Source organism: Rhamphochromis longiceps, linkage group LG14, assembly GCF_057381845.1.
Source record: "Rhamphochromis longiceps isolate RC_006_pf linkage group LG14, R_longiceps_female_GT1.1, whole genome shotgun sequence".
NCBI lineage: Eukaryota > Metazoa > Chordata > Actinopteri > Cichliformes > Cichlidae > Rhamphochromis > Rhamphochromis longiceps.
The window spans coordinates 13,153,017-13,172,108 of NC_140570.1; the positions used below are offsets into that span (position 1 = coordinate 13,153,017).

At 41.6% G+C, this 19,092-nt stretch overlaps 1 protein-coding gene across 1 annotated transcript; it reads left to right on the top strand.

Moving 5' to 3' along the window:
• The first annotated feature begins 301 nt into the window (after positions 1-301).
• stard10 (StAR related lipid transfer domain containing 10) lies at positions 302-18,613 on the top strand. The gene is made up of 6 exons (XM_085379482.1): positions 302-742; positions 9,430-9,577; positions 9,676-9,779; positions 14,939-15,056; positions 15,631-15,683; positions 17,629-18,613. The coding sequence occupies exons 1-6, from the start codon at positions 584-586 to the stop codon at positions 17,833-17,835; spliced, it is 789 nt and encodes a 262-aa protein (XP_085235608.1). The 5' UTR covers positions 302-583; the 3' UTR covers positions 17,836-18,613.
• Positions 18,614-19,092: the final 479 nt, after the last annotated feature.

A 19,092-nucleotide genomic window follows, 5' to 3' on the forward strand; every position in this document is an offset into this window, starting at 1 on the left:
AAACAACAACTGAGAGAGAGAGAGAGAGGCGTAGAGACGCGCAGAGGGCAAGAGAGGGGAGGTGGAAGCAGAAGGTAAGAGACAGAAACGGGGAGTGACAGGCGGAAACACAGAAACATATGGTTTGCTTGAAGAGCGGCTGTTTGAGAGGGCTGCTGGAGCGGACAGAAACTTATTAAACCGCGGCTCAGAGCTCTGATCTGATCCGCCCATCTCATTTTACGCACTTCTTTGCCTTTCCCCCTCCCCAGCTGTTTCCAGCTCACCTGTTCTCTCTGCCTGCACCTCTGCTACATTAGTTTGTGCAGGGTGGATTGCGGTTATTGGACCGTGAAAGCGCGCGCACACAGACTCACACACACAAGCACGCGCGCAGACCATCACAAGACGCGCTGCAGCCGGCTACAAAAGCTTGTTGCAAGGAGGAAATTGAATTAGACAAGTTATTCCCACAGAAGAAGAAGAGGAGGGAAACTCGACTCCCGGCTTCCCCAGCTCACCGTGTCTCCTCTGTAGTCCTCATCCCCACGCATCCCACCACATCCCTCGCTCTCCTATCAACTCCTCGCGGTAACAAGAAGCCATGTCTGGACAGACTGTGACAATCCCGGACGACCAGGCGTTTGCCAGCTTCAAGGCCGAATGTCTGTGCGAAGAGGGCTGGAATATGACCTACAACAAAGGGGTCGTCACTGTGTGGGCCCAGTCTCTGGAGGAGGGGAAGTCCATCCACAAAATTAAGGTGAGACAATTTAACCACACAGGTATGAATAGAACTTTTTGTGCGCTTCTATTGGGCATCAGGTACTGGTGGGGAATAATGGAAAGTGGTGTGGATGTGGTCATGTGGCAACAGTACAAAGACAGAGGGGACGGGGAGCGATAGAAAACCCTGCTGCATAATCCAGTTGGCAGGGAAGTGCTCCCATCTAAATTCCCATATGATTTAAGTTGCTGACGTCCTTTAAGCATTGCTCTCTGCTGCGTTCTCTTATTGCAGCTTCGCTCTCCAAACATCCCAGAAACACATTTGAAATGAGAAAGCACTCTCTGTGTTGCTCCTTGTAAAGCCAGTAAGCAAATCAGTTTTAATAAATGGCCCAATATGACTGTAGCAGTCTGGGTAGAGGGCTTGGAGGTAAAGACAAGAACTTTTTAAAAAAAAATGCATTGTAGTAACCACATCCTGTTTTAGGTAATGGATTGAATTGATGCCTGATGCCCACAGTAAACAAACAAACAAACAAACAAACAAAAGTCCTGCACTAAAGAGAAGTGAGAGCTGGATGAAATCTCAGGAGGCAGGCTTAGTTCTCTGGAGACATGTCGCCTTTTGCCAGCGAAACTATTTTCAAGCCACTGTGCAAAAGCGTATTATGTAGAGTGCTGAGTCTACACAGTTTGTCATCCATTCAAAACAAATGGAAGTCTGCAAAAGCGCACGCTCAAATAGAGCTGCTGACAATAGTAGGAGAGCAGTCGGTTAGGTCATGGGCAAACAGACAGGATTGATCAGTTTGTTTGGCCATCGGTTCAATAATTACCTTCAGTGTGAGCTGCTTGCTGCTTCTAAATCCATTGTCAGTCTTTCTGATCACCTTTTGTGTGTTTTGTGTGTGTAATTCTCATTTAACTAAATCGCCCTCCAGTCCTCTGAAGAGGATCGGTTTACATTAATAGGACACTGTGCCCCAGGTGGAAAAATCTAGTGGTTCCTGGTTAGTTGTTTAGGTAAGGTAACGTGAGCTCCATGTGAAACTGTGAGCAAACTCTGTTATCAGCTCAAACAGCAGACGTGGCAGTTTTCGTCAAGTGTGAGCGTTTGTCCTGGGAGTTGACGTGGAGGCATTATTAGGACGGCCTCTGAGAATCTGCCGTGTACCCGAGTCTAACAATGACTGACCGCAGTCGTTAATAATGCTTTGTTTATGTTGTGGGAATCAGAGAAGGGGGGGAATTAATTTAAACAGTGTTCTCACAGCACACTTGTGGCAAAACACCCAGTTCTCTCTTCAGCAAATGATTGTATTTCCACACATTCAAGCTCGAAAGTAGAAGTTTAGTAGAAGCTAGCAGGGAGCAGTTTGATTGAGACCTGCACCCAAGTGTAAACTGTAAATAAAGAAATTGAAAATTCACACTTTCACTTGGAGCCCACAGCTTTGCCAGTGCGTACTGTTACTTCATCTTAGAGCTGCAGATGCTGCCAGGAGACCTGACTGACTGTTAATTTAGTGCTTATCAGGCTTAAAAACCTCTTTTAGCATTTTCACTGTCTGACACACACACACACACACACACACACACACACACACACACACACACACACACACACACACACACAGAAATGTTTGGCCTCACGGCCCGAAATCTCAGGAAGGTCCTTTCCACTTTTTAACCCTTCCAGCTTGCTAATCTGACCAGAACTGACTACATATAGAACAATACAAATAAAACCCATCCTCCGCTTTATATGTGTGTGTCCTGCTATTGTATCCAGGTCTGAAGAGAGTCAGCGAGCCACTCGGTGTTTACTTTGTTAAATAAAGTCTTGTTAGCTTGTGTGCATATGTGCGTGTGTACATAGAGGTGTTATCAACATGTGCAGGAGCTGCAAAAGCACAGGGCTTTTCCCAGCCCCCTCTATCCATCTTCTTACCTATTAGCAAGCTTCTTTGTGTTTGTGTGTTTGTGTGTGTGTAGTGTACAGGCCAATCAAGAGCCTATAAAGCCGCCTCATTCTCCTGCGTAATTCCTCAGGGTATATCCTGTGTGCAGAGGGTAGGGATCTGCTTATTCAGGCGTTTCTCCCTGACATCAGGCAGGTGTGTTTTATCTTGACAGTTGCAGACTGCAAACAGCGAGAAGTGGAAAGTGCACGCACACATGTTTGAAGTTTGGGTGGGGCTTCTATCTGTAGTTGGCACTTTATCTTTATGTAAATATGACAAAAGCTGGGGGTTTTGCATTGTGCACCACTGTCTCATCTCCCCTTTTGTTTCACTCTCACATACCCAATCTTCCACCCTGCAAATGTACTGTATATACAATTATGTCATTACAAATGCAGTTGTGAGTCAGTGTGGTACTTACAGCTGTTCTGTTTATAGTGCATCTCTAATATAACCTCTCTGCCTGTCTTGTGTGTAGCTTTAAAAAGCAACAAAGATAGATATATGCCCATTTGAGTGAGAGAAGGGGAACAGGCTGGCGATCATCATCATTAGTGCCCCGATTATCATTAGCCTCATCATCATCGTCATCATTGCCCCTACCATATTAATCAGTGATCACCTCACAGTTCAGTCATGCCTGTGCTCATTCTAACCAGCAATTTAATATCATCGATCAGCACGCGACTTCACATACAACACTCAGTGTGTGGGCATTAAAATGTGGGTAGTTTTTATTTACTGTGAATGGGTCATCCTCCTGCCTACATCGACACACACTCACAGAGACACACAAACATACTCCCAGGGTTTGCCTTCTCTCATGCTGAGGAAGAGGGAAGCCCAGCTCTGAGTCACTCCCCTTCTGTTTTTCTTCTTCTTCTTCTTCTTTTTTTTTTTTCAAATTTACTTTCATGTATCAGCACCCAGAGGAACAAATGATGGGAGATGACAGATTAGAAGAGGAGAGGGAGAGGGTGGCAAGAAGAGAAGAAGAGTGGGTGGGACAGGGAATAAGAGAGAGAAGGAAAAGTAGAGGGAGTGGGCTGGATGTGCAGGGATCGCAGGTCACTGGGTGTTATGAGTAGGCAGTGTTAAGATTCATGAATTGAGGAAGGGTACAAGAGGTGATCGAAAAATAACCACACTGGTCCGGCCGGGTGAAGTCAAACGAAGATTTTAATTCACACGTGGGAAGATCACTGAAAACAGCAATTGATCTTCGACTTACTAAGGCACAAACAATTATTTTATAACATCAGGGTTTGTTTACTGACGCCCCTTCATGCGTCACCGATACATTTTATACATAGATCAGATCAACATCATCATGACTTTTCACCCAGAAAATCATCTTCTATTTTCATGGCTTGTACTTTCCGTTCTTATCTTAAAATGAATTGTTCCTCTTTCTTGTCTAGACATAACTGATCTCCCCTCTAAATAAATCTTAACTAATGTGTGTGTACGTGTTGACCTCACATGCTCTTTGTGTCACCTCTTCACCTCCTACTGTCTGTGTCTCGTCCTCAAATGCTCTTTCTCAATTCACCTGTTGCACTTCTGACCTTTCACCAGGACAGAGGCTCACTGAGACTATGTGTATGTCTTCTACTAAATAAATGTTTTAACCAAGAACCTCTACTAAAACCTTAATATAAAATGACCTGATATAAGTGTTTCGTAAGCATGTATTGCAATTCCTTCTATGTTCTAGTTTTCCCTCAGCATGTATCACCTAGACACTCTCACTAGATGAAGCTCAAAACCATTAATGAACCTGAACATCAACTCAAATAAGCACAGATATGCAATATGTATAAAATAGTTATAACTGCACCTGAAATACAAAGTTAACATCATCATAAACATCTTAAGGCCATCTTAAAGCTATCTGTTACATTGTTAAAACAATGATCATACTGCAGATTATATTATGCTGGTCAAATACTTTTCTGTTCATCCCCACAGCAGAGAGGGGACCCTGTGGACAAACATACTGAAAAGACTGCCATCTGCACACACCTATTGTTTGTCCACCTATGCCTACTTGTCTCCGCCATGTCTATTTTATCTTTCTGAACTCTGTTTCACCCCCTCTATCCTGCCCTCTTTGCTTCATCTATCGAGTTTACTGAATTAGTTTGTAATAGAATTACACACATGTGTACGTAGCTGGCTGTATGTCTTCATTCTGTGCTGAATGTCTTGCTCCCTGCAGCTTTCCCCCTTTGACTTTTCATTTTGTTTTTCCTTCTTCCTGCTTCTCCTGTTTCAGTTTGCCTGTGGACACAAGACATCTGTTATTCTCTCTGGTCTTTTGTGACCTGCACCGACTCGGTTCCAGCACCAAACCGGTGGAAAGGAGGCGTTTGTCTTTTGTCTAGTTTTTATTTTGGTAATAAATGTGTAATGCCTCCTTGACTACACTGTTAAAATAAATCAGAATTGCATTGTGCCTACATAATCTATCTCACTAATCTTGAATACAACAACAGAATACTCATAAGGGGTTTTAACTATTGTCTTTCAGACAGCGATAACAGATGACTTTACAGTCCCTAATTACGTTTACAGGCATTAAGATGTGCCTTGTAATGTGACAGACTTCCCTCTTGGAAAATTAGTTCATATCCTTGTGAGTAGTGATGCAGTGTAAAACATCTCACTCACGAGTTGATTTAATGCATTTAAAATAAAAATGGTTCGAACAGCAATACACCATAAATAGGACATTATCTTTCAGAGTGTCATGCTGTGATATATAGAGGATTATTGCTATGGTTACAAGCAGGATTTTAATGTCAGAGCTTGTTTTTTGACACACAAAATGTTTTTTAGTTATTTATTTTTTACTTTTTTTACCCTCTAGTTCAGAGGTCTCAAACTCCAGTCCTCGAGGGCGGCTGTCCTGAAACTTTGCCATGTGTCCCTGTTGTAACACATCTGAATACAATTAGTAGGTCATTAGCAACACTCTATAGAAGTTGACTCAGGACAGCGGCCCTCGAAGACTGGAGTTTGAGAAACTGGTCTAGTTGATCCAACAAAGAAGTTGCAGAGTGTCCTCTGGTGGACAAACCAGTGGATAAATACGGATACTGATAGTGAATATCCAATTGGTTGGGATCTACTTGTCCAGTGACACACCCACTACTTTAGCTGAAGAGCGTTTTTTGTGCTCTTTGCGAAACACAGCTAGGTGCTATTTTTCCTCAGTTCTTCTGAACTTTGCTTGCCGTTTGTTGCTTAAGTGAACTAGCAATCTGCCACTCATGTGAAGTATGAAATGACTTATTTCTTGATTAGGCTAACAATAAGGTTACAATAGTAACACTAATGTGCTTGCACAACCTTCCTGGGGTTTTTTTGTTTGTTTTTTTCTATTTCATCAGCTTTCAGTCTGGATTGACCTGCTCTCTGCACTCAGTCTGCATTTCCTCGATCTCACCGAGGGTTCTGTTTCTAGGAATGTCATTACAATTTAGCATTTACAGTTTCCTTTGTTGCACAGTGTGACTGTTGTGGAGTCGTGTGAGACTGTGTTCCTGTGTGAGAGCTACAGCTAAAGCTGATAGAATAGGATTATAATAGAATTCAACTTTATTGTCATTGCACATGTCACAAGTACAAGGCAACGAAAAGCAGTTTGCATCCATCCAGAAAGTGCTTTAGCCACAATATAGATATATTACAAAATATATATTAGCAATAATATAGATATATAGATATATTACAGAAATGGGTCCGTTATATGTATGAGGGTACTAAATATGGGTCTATTATTGGTATGTTGCAATGTACACGGTATGAAGGTATGTTATGAATATGCTATAACTATAAGTATGTACAGGCTGTAGTGAGTGTACAAACTATGTACGGGCTATGAACAGGATCTAAATATGAAAACTATACAGAAATATGAAATATAAAGCTATAAAGGCTCCAATCTGGAGCTGGTAAACAAACATTTTCGAGCAAGTGGGTTGTGTGCCAAAATAATTGGCAAAATTTGATGGTAACTTTCCAAAAGTATGTCTTAATTCCCTGACTTGTCCTCTAGGAGTAAAAATTGCAACTCACCAATATTTTAGTTGATGGAAAAACTCTAATGATATACACCTGCCAGGTTGTGTGCACATGTAATTAAAAGATATCCTCATGACGCTTCCAACAGAGCAATAAGCATCATTGCCTCTCAGTCAAGACGCTCTGGGCTTCTGTGTGGCATTTGAATGTTATTCCTGTGCCAGTGTGGTTTCTCTCTGAGCACTATGGCCTCCTCCCTCAGTCCAAATGCATGTAATTAGTGATTCTAACCTGGCTTTATGTATGAATGTCTGTTTTTCTTTGTTGGGCCTGGTGACTTGTCCATGTATCAGACCAGTGCGGACCATTTTGAATTTCAAATAGTTATAAGAGGAGACCTCGAGTTTAAAACAGGTTTACAGACAAATGTGGGATACAGTCTATGATGATTTTCCTAAATGAAGCCTGAAGGGAAGCAGTGATGGAAGATAGGCTAGGCGGAGCTTTTAACTGTCTGGACTGATTTATAACAGGAGTTAAAATTTATCTGGGGCAGACAACTTCCCTTGGTCCATTTCTTTCTAATTTGCTCTCAATCAAGTGCTGGGTTCTTTTTCCCTCATTGCCTTTGTGTCTCTTATGCTTTATAACTCGACATGCCTCTACCACTTGCCTTTCACCTTGTTATTATTGAGACTAGTTTCTCCTGGCAATTGTAACTTTGGCAACACTGTTACTCAAGGGCTTACCTTGAGTGTATTGCCGTCTATGCCAAACATAGCCAGGAGTCTCTATGGTTTCATTAATAAGCTGTGACATGCTATGCAAACAATCAACCAGCTGTGGTATTAATGGAAGCACCACTCCTAGTTTTTTTGCCTATAACTTGTACGGGGCTCCATCCATTCATCCATCCATTATAGCCTATAACTTGAACAGGTTGCCAGTCTGTTGCAGGGCTAACACATAGAAACTGAAAATCGTTCACTTCTACAGCCAGTTTAGAATCACTTAAGAACCTAATATTGATGTCTTTGGACTGTTGGAGGAACCTGGGGAACCAGGAGAGAACCCACACAGACACGAGGAGAACACAAACTCTTGTGTGGAGTTTGCATGTGGATTTTAACCTATGACCTTCTTTCTCACAGAGGAACAACGTTCTTTGTTTCAGACAAAACACATCGAACCATTGAACCAATGTGTCACCACAATATATTATTTAATAGGTTTGTGGACTGGTACTTATATATATAACTCTCAAAACACATTCGTACTACAAACCCAGTCATACAAGCACTGTTTTCAATACCTAAGTGCTTTTAGTCATTCACACACAATGGACGCATTGGAGACAACCCGTTGTTCAGTATCTTGCCCGAGGATACTCGGGCATGCAAACTAGAGAAGCTGGAGATTAAACTACTGATGTTCTGATTAGTAGATGACCAACTTTACCTCCTCCGCCGAAGCCGTGCATTTATGTGCAGTTGTTTCATTTTAGCTAGACTCTCTACTGCTGTTTTCCTGCTCATTAACTCACTGTGTGTCTCCCCTCTGGGGTACACATGAAGTGAAGCAAAGAAGCAAACAGACTCCACTAACCACCAGCAGCCTCCTCGAGGTGACAGCAATGTGTTACGTTGCTTTAAGTGCAATAAAAACTTCCTAGTTTTTGTAAGTCAGTCTTAGCTATCAACATGAAACGTCTGAAAGGAATATGCACAACAGAAAACGAGAGAAACCATCAGGAAAAAGCAGCTCTACCTGCAGATGGTCTTTCTGTAGCATAACGCAGTGGCCACGCAGTAAGTTTTACACTTCTATTCAGTGTGCATAGCATAACTGATATGAGGAAGGTTGTTTTAGTCTAAAAGCTGGTGCTCTAGTGCACACGTGACTTCACACGTCATTTGTTTCAGACAGAACCACAAAAAGATTTTAAAAAAGGTGGCATTCAGAGCTCTTGCTACTGCTGCACTCTTGAAAAAAAGCAACAACCCTTTGACATAAGTCTCTCCATCTCTGTCTTGTGGTGAATGTGTTTTCCATTTAAGAGCTTGGGTCTCGGTAATGACTCATCTATGGTCAGTGGCCTGTCTGTACTGATTGTCTCTCTGCCACACACACACACACACACACACACACACACACACACACACACACACACACACACACACACACACACACACACACACACACACACACACACACACACACACAGTTCCCATTTCTGCTCTCCAATACTGACGCTCTCCAACCATCTGATGTCTAATCATTTACACATCAGTTGCCATTCGTGTTTCTTTCATGTGTGGGGTCCACATGGGTGCAGTGAGTGTGTGCATATGTGCATATGTTTAATTTCCAGGTATTTGAGTCTGTGATGTGTTCACTGGCTTTTTGTTTTTGTGTCTCACTTACCTTTCTTGGCATCACTAGGCCTGAGCTCTCCTCAACAGTGGCATACTACTTCACTTTGAATTTATGCTGAGCAGCTTCATTAAACTCTAATGGATTTTCCTAACTCATAGTTTGCATTAGACCCAGAGCGATGAATTCAGAGAAGTACAATACTGGTGCCATAGAGTTATGTATTTTAAATGCAGTTTGAATAAGCTGTGTGGAACTTTGTGTGTGACTCAAATCTGTAATATCATTGTGGATTTACCTTTGTTGCCTAAAATTGAAGCCTCTGTTTCTCTTTCTGTCCTTCTTCCTCTCTCAGTGTCGGATGTTGTGCAAGGATGTGTCAGCTGAGACCATGTATGACGTTCTCCATGACATTGAATACAGAAAGAAGTGGGACACAAATGTCATTGAGACCTTCGATATTGGGAAGCTTACGGTCAATGCGGACGTTGGTTACTACTCATGTATGTTGCACCATCGCATGTAAACGCATGTAAATTGCCTTCAGGTACAGATTGTTCTGTGATGTTTTGTTCACCTGACTTCTCTTGTTTGTTTACAGGGAAGTGCCCAAAGCCCCTTCGGAACCGTGACGTCATCACGCTCCGCTCCTGGCTGCCAATAGGAAAAGATTACATCATCATGAACTACTCTATCAAACATGCCGTAAGTAAAGATAAAAAGGAATGCTAATGGGAACATATCTCAGTATGAACTGGGTGAATACTGCTGTGCAAAAGTCTTGAGTCATCTCGCATTGTGTGCGTGTGCCAGGAGAGGCTTCTCTACCTGGCACGAAGTGAAACGGCTTGTTAAGCTCTTATCTAGCAGGTACTGCTCCTTCCCTGCATAACGGGTCACAGTGAACTATAAACAACAGTCTGAGTCATAAAGAGGTATTCTATCATATGCAAACTTATATTATTAAAAGATTATACTGACTCCTAAGTACAATTTTCTATTGACAGAAATAAAGTGTATAAGGCGAAAGCAGAGTTTGTAGTGTTCTAATGAGCGTGAACATCAATATTTAGAACCGCTTTAATTCTTCCACACAGCCTGAACTCTTGTACGCGAGCTTTCTTTCAATTTCTTTAAGCAGCTCTGAGGAATAGTTCCTCAGGCTTTCTTTAAGGAAGTTCAAAGCTCTTCTTTTTCTTTTTTTCTTCTTGTTATGAGTAGACACAATACAGGGTCATCCCTTGAGTTATGTGAGTGATTTATAGGCTCAATAAGTGTTAAGTGGCTCAATAAACAACAACAAAAAGAACCATTCCTCCAAAAATGGTCAGGTACAAGGATTGAACTGATGAGTGAAAAAGCAGCCAAATAAAAACCTCTGAAATGAGGAGTGACTTGAGGCTTTTGCACAGTGCTTTATATTGGCGAGCTGAAATGAAGTGGTCCTCTTTAGCAAGTTGAACAGGTCCCGTTTTTTTTTCTAAGGGAACATTTCACCGCTCTGTGTCGGTGATTTAAAGTAGCAATAGACAAGTTTTCTGCATTTAAATTGGTTCCTTATGAGCTGCACTTTCACAGCGTAGCTTTGTCTGCCACTGAGTATGAAATCTATCCGGGAAAATGGAGGCTTAATTTAGAGCACAAAATAATCTGACTGCAGTCGGTCCCAGAGAGGTTGATAACACGCGCTTCCTGCTGATTTTCACATGAACAAGTACCTGCAACAACTGTTGTATTTCATTTTTGTGTTCAAAAAAACAAAAACATGACACCTACTTTCCTAAAAGCCTTTCTGTCTGCTTGCAGACTTCATAAAATGCATCCCAGTGCCATGTTGCTGGAAGTTGCTCAGCTCAGAAAACAGGAACGCGATCCAGTCTCCAGAAGTACTTCCCCTACCACACGCTCTATTGCTCTCTTTACTTACACAGCAACAGTTTAGCTTAGCACCTTTCCAAAGACCATGCTCTATCATATTGTCTGCCCCTGATGCTTTCACCTGAAACAATGATAGATGATAGAAGAACATATTGTGTTTTAAGCTCAGCTTTTCCGCGCATGCCTTTGAATGCACTTGAATAATCTAGATACTATAAAGCTGTAAAAACCATCAGTTGATTCGAGCACACTAAGAGGATGTGAGTAACTTTCAGTTTGGCCTGAAACCTCAGCTTTTCGTTGGCTTTATATCTGTTTGTACTGATCACCTGTTGCTAGTTGTGTCCTGCATTCATTAACCTGCCACTTGTTTTCTGGTTTATCTGATTGACTGGCTTGTAAAATGTGTAGAAAACTTAAAAAGACTAAGAAAAAGAAGCAAATCCTTGAGAAGGTGAAACAAAGTAAAACAACAATTCAACACTTTCAGCGATGTCGCTCTCACTGTCTTCGTGTCCGTCAGCCTTTTGTGTGTATCATGGGTTTCCATGTCTTTTGTCTTTATTCCTTTTGTCTGTCCTCTGGTGTCCTTGTTCACTCTTTTGTCTCCTCTCTGCTTTTCATTCTAACTTTTGCTCACCAGTACAGTGTTTGCAGAAGGATAAGGCCTCTCATATGACCGTGAGCTGTTGACTTCCACCCCGCCTTCCGCATTCCTGCATCAATTTGTACTTCTGAACACAACAAATTGTGTGTCGGTTTACGTGTGTGGTTAGCCAAGGCTGATCTTGATAATGGGAAAAACTCGAGAGCTCGACTTCCTGGAGTTTGGCTTCAGGGGAAACTTATGAGTGGCGTGTTGGCGCATCCATCAGCGGGACATGGTTCACTTATGCTGTTTCTTATCCTACAATCGCTGTTCAGCTTTTTCACCAATCATAACAGGAGCCATGAATTATTTTCAGTTCTTTAATCATACATTTCCGAGGCTTTTTAACAGTCTGCTTTTGCAATCCATCTGTCATGTAACTATGGTTAGCGCTGCTGTTAAGCGTACCATTGTGTTGAGTGCTATAGAGTCCGATATGTATTTGCATGAAAACCCTATGCAAATATTTATAATGGCAAAGGCTTAATAACTTCTAATGGCTTCTAATGACTGCTTTGTTTGCTGAGCCATTTTTTTTTCCACAGTGGAGTTACAGATCCAGACACAACAGTACTGATCCACTGACTCATTCTCATTGTAACTATATCCTTTGTGCCCAGCAGCTAATTAAGGACTCATGTGATCCCTGTCATCTGTCTCCATCACGAGGACATAGTCTTTTGCATTATAGTTCACTTCATAATATTTAGCTTGAATTGAACCAGATTTGATTTACCGTGTGAATATTGGCATAGAGATTAATTATACGCTCACTGGCCACTACATTAGTTACACTTTGCTACTCTGGGGGAACCACTTTTGCTTGCAGAACTGCCATAATTCTTCATTTGAGCACAGTGAACTCATTGTCATGTTCAAGAAACCTGTTTGACATGTATTTGTATTTTATCCTGCTGCAAGCAGCCACGGTTGCCACGGTTGCAGTGGTGCGCCTAACTTTTTTTCTTAGGTGTACCAGCACAAACGTTAGGTGCATCCAAATTATTCAACCACATCGCTTAACACCGCAGTTTTACATGTTCACTAAAAAAAAAAAAGTGCTGTCCATGCAGACAATATTGATTTGTAAATGATTAACTAACAATCTTGTCAACACAAAGTTCTTTATTTGGAGCGCATTTCTATAAGAAAGATAAGTTACTGAAAAAGTGCTTGTGCTTAAAGTGCTGAGCTAAGCTGAAATTTAAATTTAAAACATCTCAAGATAACTGAATAAAAAAACCCCTCTAAATTAAAAGTGCCTCAAAGGCTTCAAACTGAACATCTCAAAATCTGAACATCCGAACAGCTTGATATCTTATGGACTATCCTCCATTGCAGTCACATGCCTCTCAGATGACCAACTCATGTAACTTGGCCTTTTTCATTTTTTCACTTTTTTTTTTTCAATGTGTCTGGGATGACACCTATAAACTGGGCACATGTGACATCATTACTGTATGTGGAGTTTACGTTCAAGCCATTTTTCTTGTGAAGAATTATTTCGGACTTGAACTTAGTGAACGGAACTTCTTCTTTGGCAATATTGTTGGCGATGTTAAACTTAATCATCATCTTGGCCTCTTCTGATGACCTGTTTGCTGCTGCCTGCACACAAGTCATCAGAGCGGCAGTCCCCTCTCTTCACTCCCACTGAAAGGCAGTGGGGAGAGGGGACACTTTGGCAGTGCATTTATTGCTGCATATAATGTGTTTTCTATATACACTGTGCTTTTTCAGCGTTTCAATTCGAAACGTATTAGCACCTGTCACAAATGCGGTACTGCCGGCCATAGTCTTCCCACACTCACGACAGTAAATGCAGTGCAACATGTTGTCAGCTTTACTGTATCTTAGCCAGGGAAACTGGTCAAGCCGCTCTCTTCGAAATGTATACGCTTTCCCCCTTTTACTTTCAGTGGGCTCTGGCTCAAAGTCGATCGTATGTGGCTCATTACCTGATGCCGTCTCCGGACCAGTGTTAGACATAACCTGAGAGGCTGATGGCTCCGTCAGAGCACTGGCTATGAATTTTGGATGGATCAGGCCTTAACGAAAAAGTTCGTTAAGTTAAGAAGTGGGAAAGAAGTTCTACTCGAAAGGCTGGTCGCACCTTGGAAGTAGGATTTTTTTGTAGTCGCACCACTGAAAAATTATGTCTCATGTGCAACCACATCGGTCGCACTCTAGAACCCTGTCACAAAGGAATAGTCCCTGGTGAGGTCTTCTGCAGTAGTATCCCATCTACGTTAAGGTTTGATGTGTTGTGCGTTCAGAGACGCTCTTCTGCATACCTTGGTTGTACCCAGTGCTTATTTGATTGATCAGTTCAAAGCAGTCTGACCACTTCACTGTGACCTCTGACGTCAACATGGCATTTTTGCTCAGCGTTCTCTGTAAACCTGAGAGATGGTTTTGTATGGTAAAAATCTCAGCAGAGCAGCAGTATCTGAAATACTCAGACCTCTCTTTCTGATGCTCAGTTTGGACTTCAGCTGGTCGTCTTGATTATGTCTATATGACTAATTGCACTGATTTGCTGCCATGTGATTGGCTGATTTGATATTTGTATTAACGAAGAGTTGAAGAAGTGTACCACATAAAGTGGTTGGCGAGCGTATAGTGATATATTAAAAATGATTAATTTTGTCCAAAGTTTAATTATCGTGTTGTTGTTCAGCTGATTGCTCATCAAGTGCTCGAGTCCTGAGATGATCAGTTTCCTGGTGTGCTGGGTGTTTTTGAACACATGGCTTAGTCGTGATTAATGTTTCAGATTTAGTGAAGTCTAAAAAAAATCAAGAAGATTACATTAGCTCAGAGCATGAGAATTCTGTATCCCGGAAACCTGCAGATGATTTACAAAAGTTCACATTGCAGAGATTTCTTCTGCCAATACAAGGTAGTGTGTTAAGTGTAGAAGCCAAAAAATATGAGTCAAATAGCAGAGAAAAAATAAAGCAGATGTCTTAGCTGACTGCTGCTGTCTGTTCTTCTTGAGTGCTCTGCAGTGTCCCTCTCCTAATTAGTGCAGACTAACCAGTAGTGGACTCCCTAATCATTAATAATAACCTTGGATATACTGTTAGAGTCTAAGGAGCTAAAAGGGAAATAGTGGGCTGCATGCAGCTTTGCTTTTTTTATTTACAGAGTGGTGTGGACTGGATTTGCATCAGAAGTCTGACTATGAAGCTGAAAATCAGTTTGACTGGCAGCTTAAAAGCACAAAGCTCTTGAATGTCTACTCTGCCTTCTACAGATCTCACAAAAAAAAAGAATCTAGTGGGGTCCTCGTCCTGTTTGTTTACACTTTGGCCTCTCTGTGCTGTTTCCACAGAAATACCCACCTAAAAAGGACATGGTACGTGCAGTTTCCATTCAGACTGGCTACATGATCCAGAGCCAGGGACCTAATAACTGTACCCTCACTTACATGGCCCAGGTGGATCCACGAGGTAACTATCACTCACAGTCTCACACACACACACACACACACACACACACACACACACACACACACACACACACACACACACACACACACACACACACAGAAAAGTATTCAGCACACAAGGACAAAATCAAACAGAGCACACACAGGAAGCGCAAAACACTCACCCAGGTATTTAACTCTGCGTTCTATGAATTATTCATTGCCCTGCCTTTATGTCAAAATGTGTCACCATAGCAACCATATGAAGGATAGTCTATCTCACCTCTCTCGCGTGCTCTCTCACTCACTACTCTTCACTCTGCTTTTTTGTCTAGCATTTAATCTCCTCCTCTTATTCTCTATTTACTTCACTTTCTAACTGCTGATCACATACAAGCAAGTGCCGATTGTGTAACTCTTTTTATTTATCCGTTGCTAATGTGTGTGTTTGTGTGCATGTATGAGAGAGAGCCATACGGGCGCAGTGAGTAGTTACTAAGCCTTGCTTTGATCCTGGTAATATGAAATAAAACAGACTCTCTGTCACACTCCAACTTTTACCCATGATGCTTTGCTCACCCCGACTCTCTTTACAGGTTCGCTACCCAAGTGGGTTGTCAACAAGTCTTCCCACTTCCTTGCTCCATGCGTAAGTAATATGTGCAGATTAACAAAGATCCTGTGAGTGTGTTTGACTGTGTGATAATCTGCACTTCCACTCAGCACAGTGCCGGTCACCATGAGAAAATACGCAGACCTTATAGTTTACTGCTTGTCTGAGGGCATCTGCTGTATATGTTTATTAAAATAGGGCAATGATTCTCTAGAGAGCATGCTGTGATGGAGGATTCCTCAGAGATGATATCAGGGAAAGAAGGCATCTAGTGAAGACAGTTAATAAAAACATTAGGCATTTTAGAGTTTTTAGAGATTTGCTTTCCATTCATATGTCAAAAAAAGCATTTCACATTGTGACTTTAATCAATAGTCTGCATTTTATCAAAGCTTTTAAAAAATATGGATCTAATTATTCATATTAAGAGAGGGTCAGAATATCAATATGGGATTTGGACAGTAACACTTTTTTTTTTTTTTGCAGTTTTCCTTTGATACACCAGCACGGGGGCTTTTAAATCCAACAATCAAGACATGATTGAAGTGCAGTTTTTTTTTTTATTCTTTCATACGTATGATTCCATTTTCAAAGCCTCAAAAATAATCAGACAATTGACCGAAGAGCAGATTTATGATCAGATGAGGGCTGTTTCTCATTATTCCATGACAAATTAAGCAAATAAAATACCTCTATTTATTTCCAAGTGTTGGCTGGTTGCTATACACTGAGGCTCTCAAAATAAAGTCCAAAGAGATAACCGTGCCAGTGGCTGAATCAACAATCTGTTGAATTCTTAAAAAGAAGGAATGCACTGAGCAGCTCAACAACATGGTTAAGAAAAACCGCTTCATAACGTCTAACTAAGTCAAGGACAATGTAAATACAGAGAGTTTACAACAAGGTGCAAACCACTGATATGCTATGGCATGGGCGTGCTTGACTGCTGACAGAAGCAGTAGCATGGATTGTGAAGCCTTACAGAACAGACGTGGGATATTCTTCAGTGGCAACAAGCAGCAGCTGAATGTGGTGGCAGTAAAGGAAACAGTTAATGCAATACTTTTGCTAACCTTGAATTAAAGCTGAAAGTCTGAAAGTCGGCACTTTTCTCAGATACTGCTGAAGTGCAGATCCGATTCATCATTTTTGATTTGAAATCCACCGAGATGGTGCACAGAGGCAAAATCAATTCATTGTCAAAATACTGCAGGCCTTACATTATATAGTATTGCTTTCCTTTTTGGTAGATATATTTTTATTAAAACATGCAGCTGCTCTTAAGCGAGAGTGGTTGCAGCAAAGAAGATATATGCAAATCATAGGATTATCTAATAGTTAAAAGAAAAATTGCTGAGTGATGTACATTGAATAAATACACAATTGCTTCTTTTTGCCTTTTTAGCTTTTAATTTTTTTGGTCTCTGCAGCTACAAAGATATCCAGATATATTCTGGATGATTGTCTTGCCATGCACTGGGTGCTGCTGTAACTTCCTGGACCATTGTTTTTTTATGAGACACGTTGCTCTGTGTTTTTTACCCTTAAAAAACATACAGGCATGTTGTTTCTGACATTAAGTACTATCAGACATGTGTGAAGCTCCCTTGTTTGGTTCTGATATTTGGAAAAAAGAAACTCTCTGTTCTTGTGGCTCTGAACAAGATCTCCTCCCTCTTTTTACCCTTGCCCATGTTTTATCTCTATAGATTCCTCCATCTCTCACAGCTTCCCTTCTGTCTCCCTTTATCCTGTCACTCATCCATCTTCATCTCTATTTTTGTATGGGTGCTATTTCTGTCCTCTGGATTTTTCATCTCTGTTGAGTTCAGCCTGTTCTTCCTTATAGAATATTGATCAAGCATACGTGTCGGCCAAGCTTTCTGCTGGAAATACTTTCTTTCTATCACTGCCATTATTTCTCATAAATCACATGTTGTTGTTGTTTATTTTGTTGTTTGTTGTTGTTTGTTCTTTCCAGGCCATGAAGAAGATCTGCAAAGCCTGTGTGAAGTATCCAGAGTGGAAGCAGAGACATAACCCTGCCTTCAAGCCGTGGCTTTACCCAGAACAGACTACATTGCCCAGCATCCCGCTCTCTGAGCTCAGCATCCAGCGGGCAGAGAGCCTGGAGAATATTGATGAGAGCTCCCTGGCTGAGGCCCATGAAAGAGAAGACAGCGACTGACACACACACATTCACAAGCAGCACACACACTCATACGTTCAAGCAGGGATGGAGAAATGCCTGTAACATGCATCATGACATGTATGTGTATGTGGTTCTATTTGTAAGTATGTGTAAACATACACACATACATACACGTACTTGTATCAATATTGTACATGCATAGTGCATATGCAGGCATATCAGTATGCACATATAGGTAAGCATTCATGCAGACGGACAGTCACACGTTAACTTGCGCAATGTGAGAACACAAACTCACAACATACAACAGCTTCACTCAAACTAAATTTCGAGAACTTTTAGCCTAGTCGGTTTTCTAATTGGGGCCTATGCAGGTCATTGCAGCTGAATATGTTTTCAGTAAGATTTCATGTCAGAATGTTTACAGACTAACCTGACAGTGCGCCTTCTGCTGTCATTCAAAATATGACTGAATTACTAGAATTAAACTGCCCTCTTTTAGCCACCAGTCACACACTTCAGCGCAAGATTACACATTTATGCTACACTAATGCCTTCACATGTGTACACCCTCTCCCCCCTATCATCGTCTTTCGGCCCAATGTTATGTGCCTCCATCACATTTTGTAAGCACATGATAAATATGCAGGTGTGCAGAAGGCAGCTGGAAAACCCACCCCAACCTGCATCCACGTCTATCTTACATACACGCACACACTCACACGTACTGTCTGATCCTCTGTTCCAGAGATGGATGAATGTATGTAGAAATTCAAGATTAAATACAGATTCCTACAGAGGTTTTCAAATTTCACTGGTGATCCGAGTATTTTTTTCTCTGTGTTTGTGTGTCTGTTTGGTGCCGAACTCGCCTCGGGTTGGTGGCTGATGTCGCCTGCAGGTTTGCATAGTTGGAGTGATGCTGAAAGAATTTAAAGAATCACCACCCAATCAACTGGTGGCTCTGCTCCCATTCACACAATCTGCCGGGAGACGTGCACACAAAACCGATGTGCCGCGATTAGAAGGGGAGAAACACCACGTCACGCAGCCTGCACGCGCCGCGTCCAACGTTTGCATATTTGAAGCGTATGTGCGCGCTCACTGGCCCAGATCAGGATTAGGAATCCCCTCAATCTGTTGGCATGGCAACTCTGAAATCGACTCAGCACTAAAAAAGAGACGCAGAGTGACAGGAGCTCGCGTGTTACAGAGGAAGTGATTTGATTTATTGAAAGGTGTCCGCCCCCAATTTTCAGTCGTATGATTGGAGTAAAAGCATGTGCAAGAACA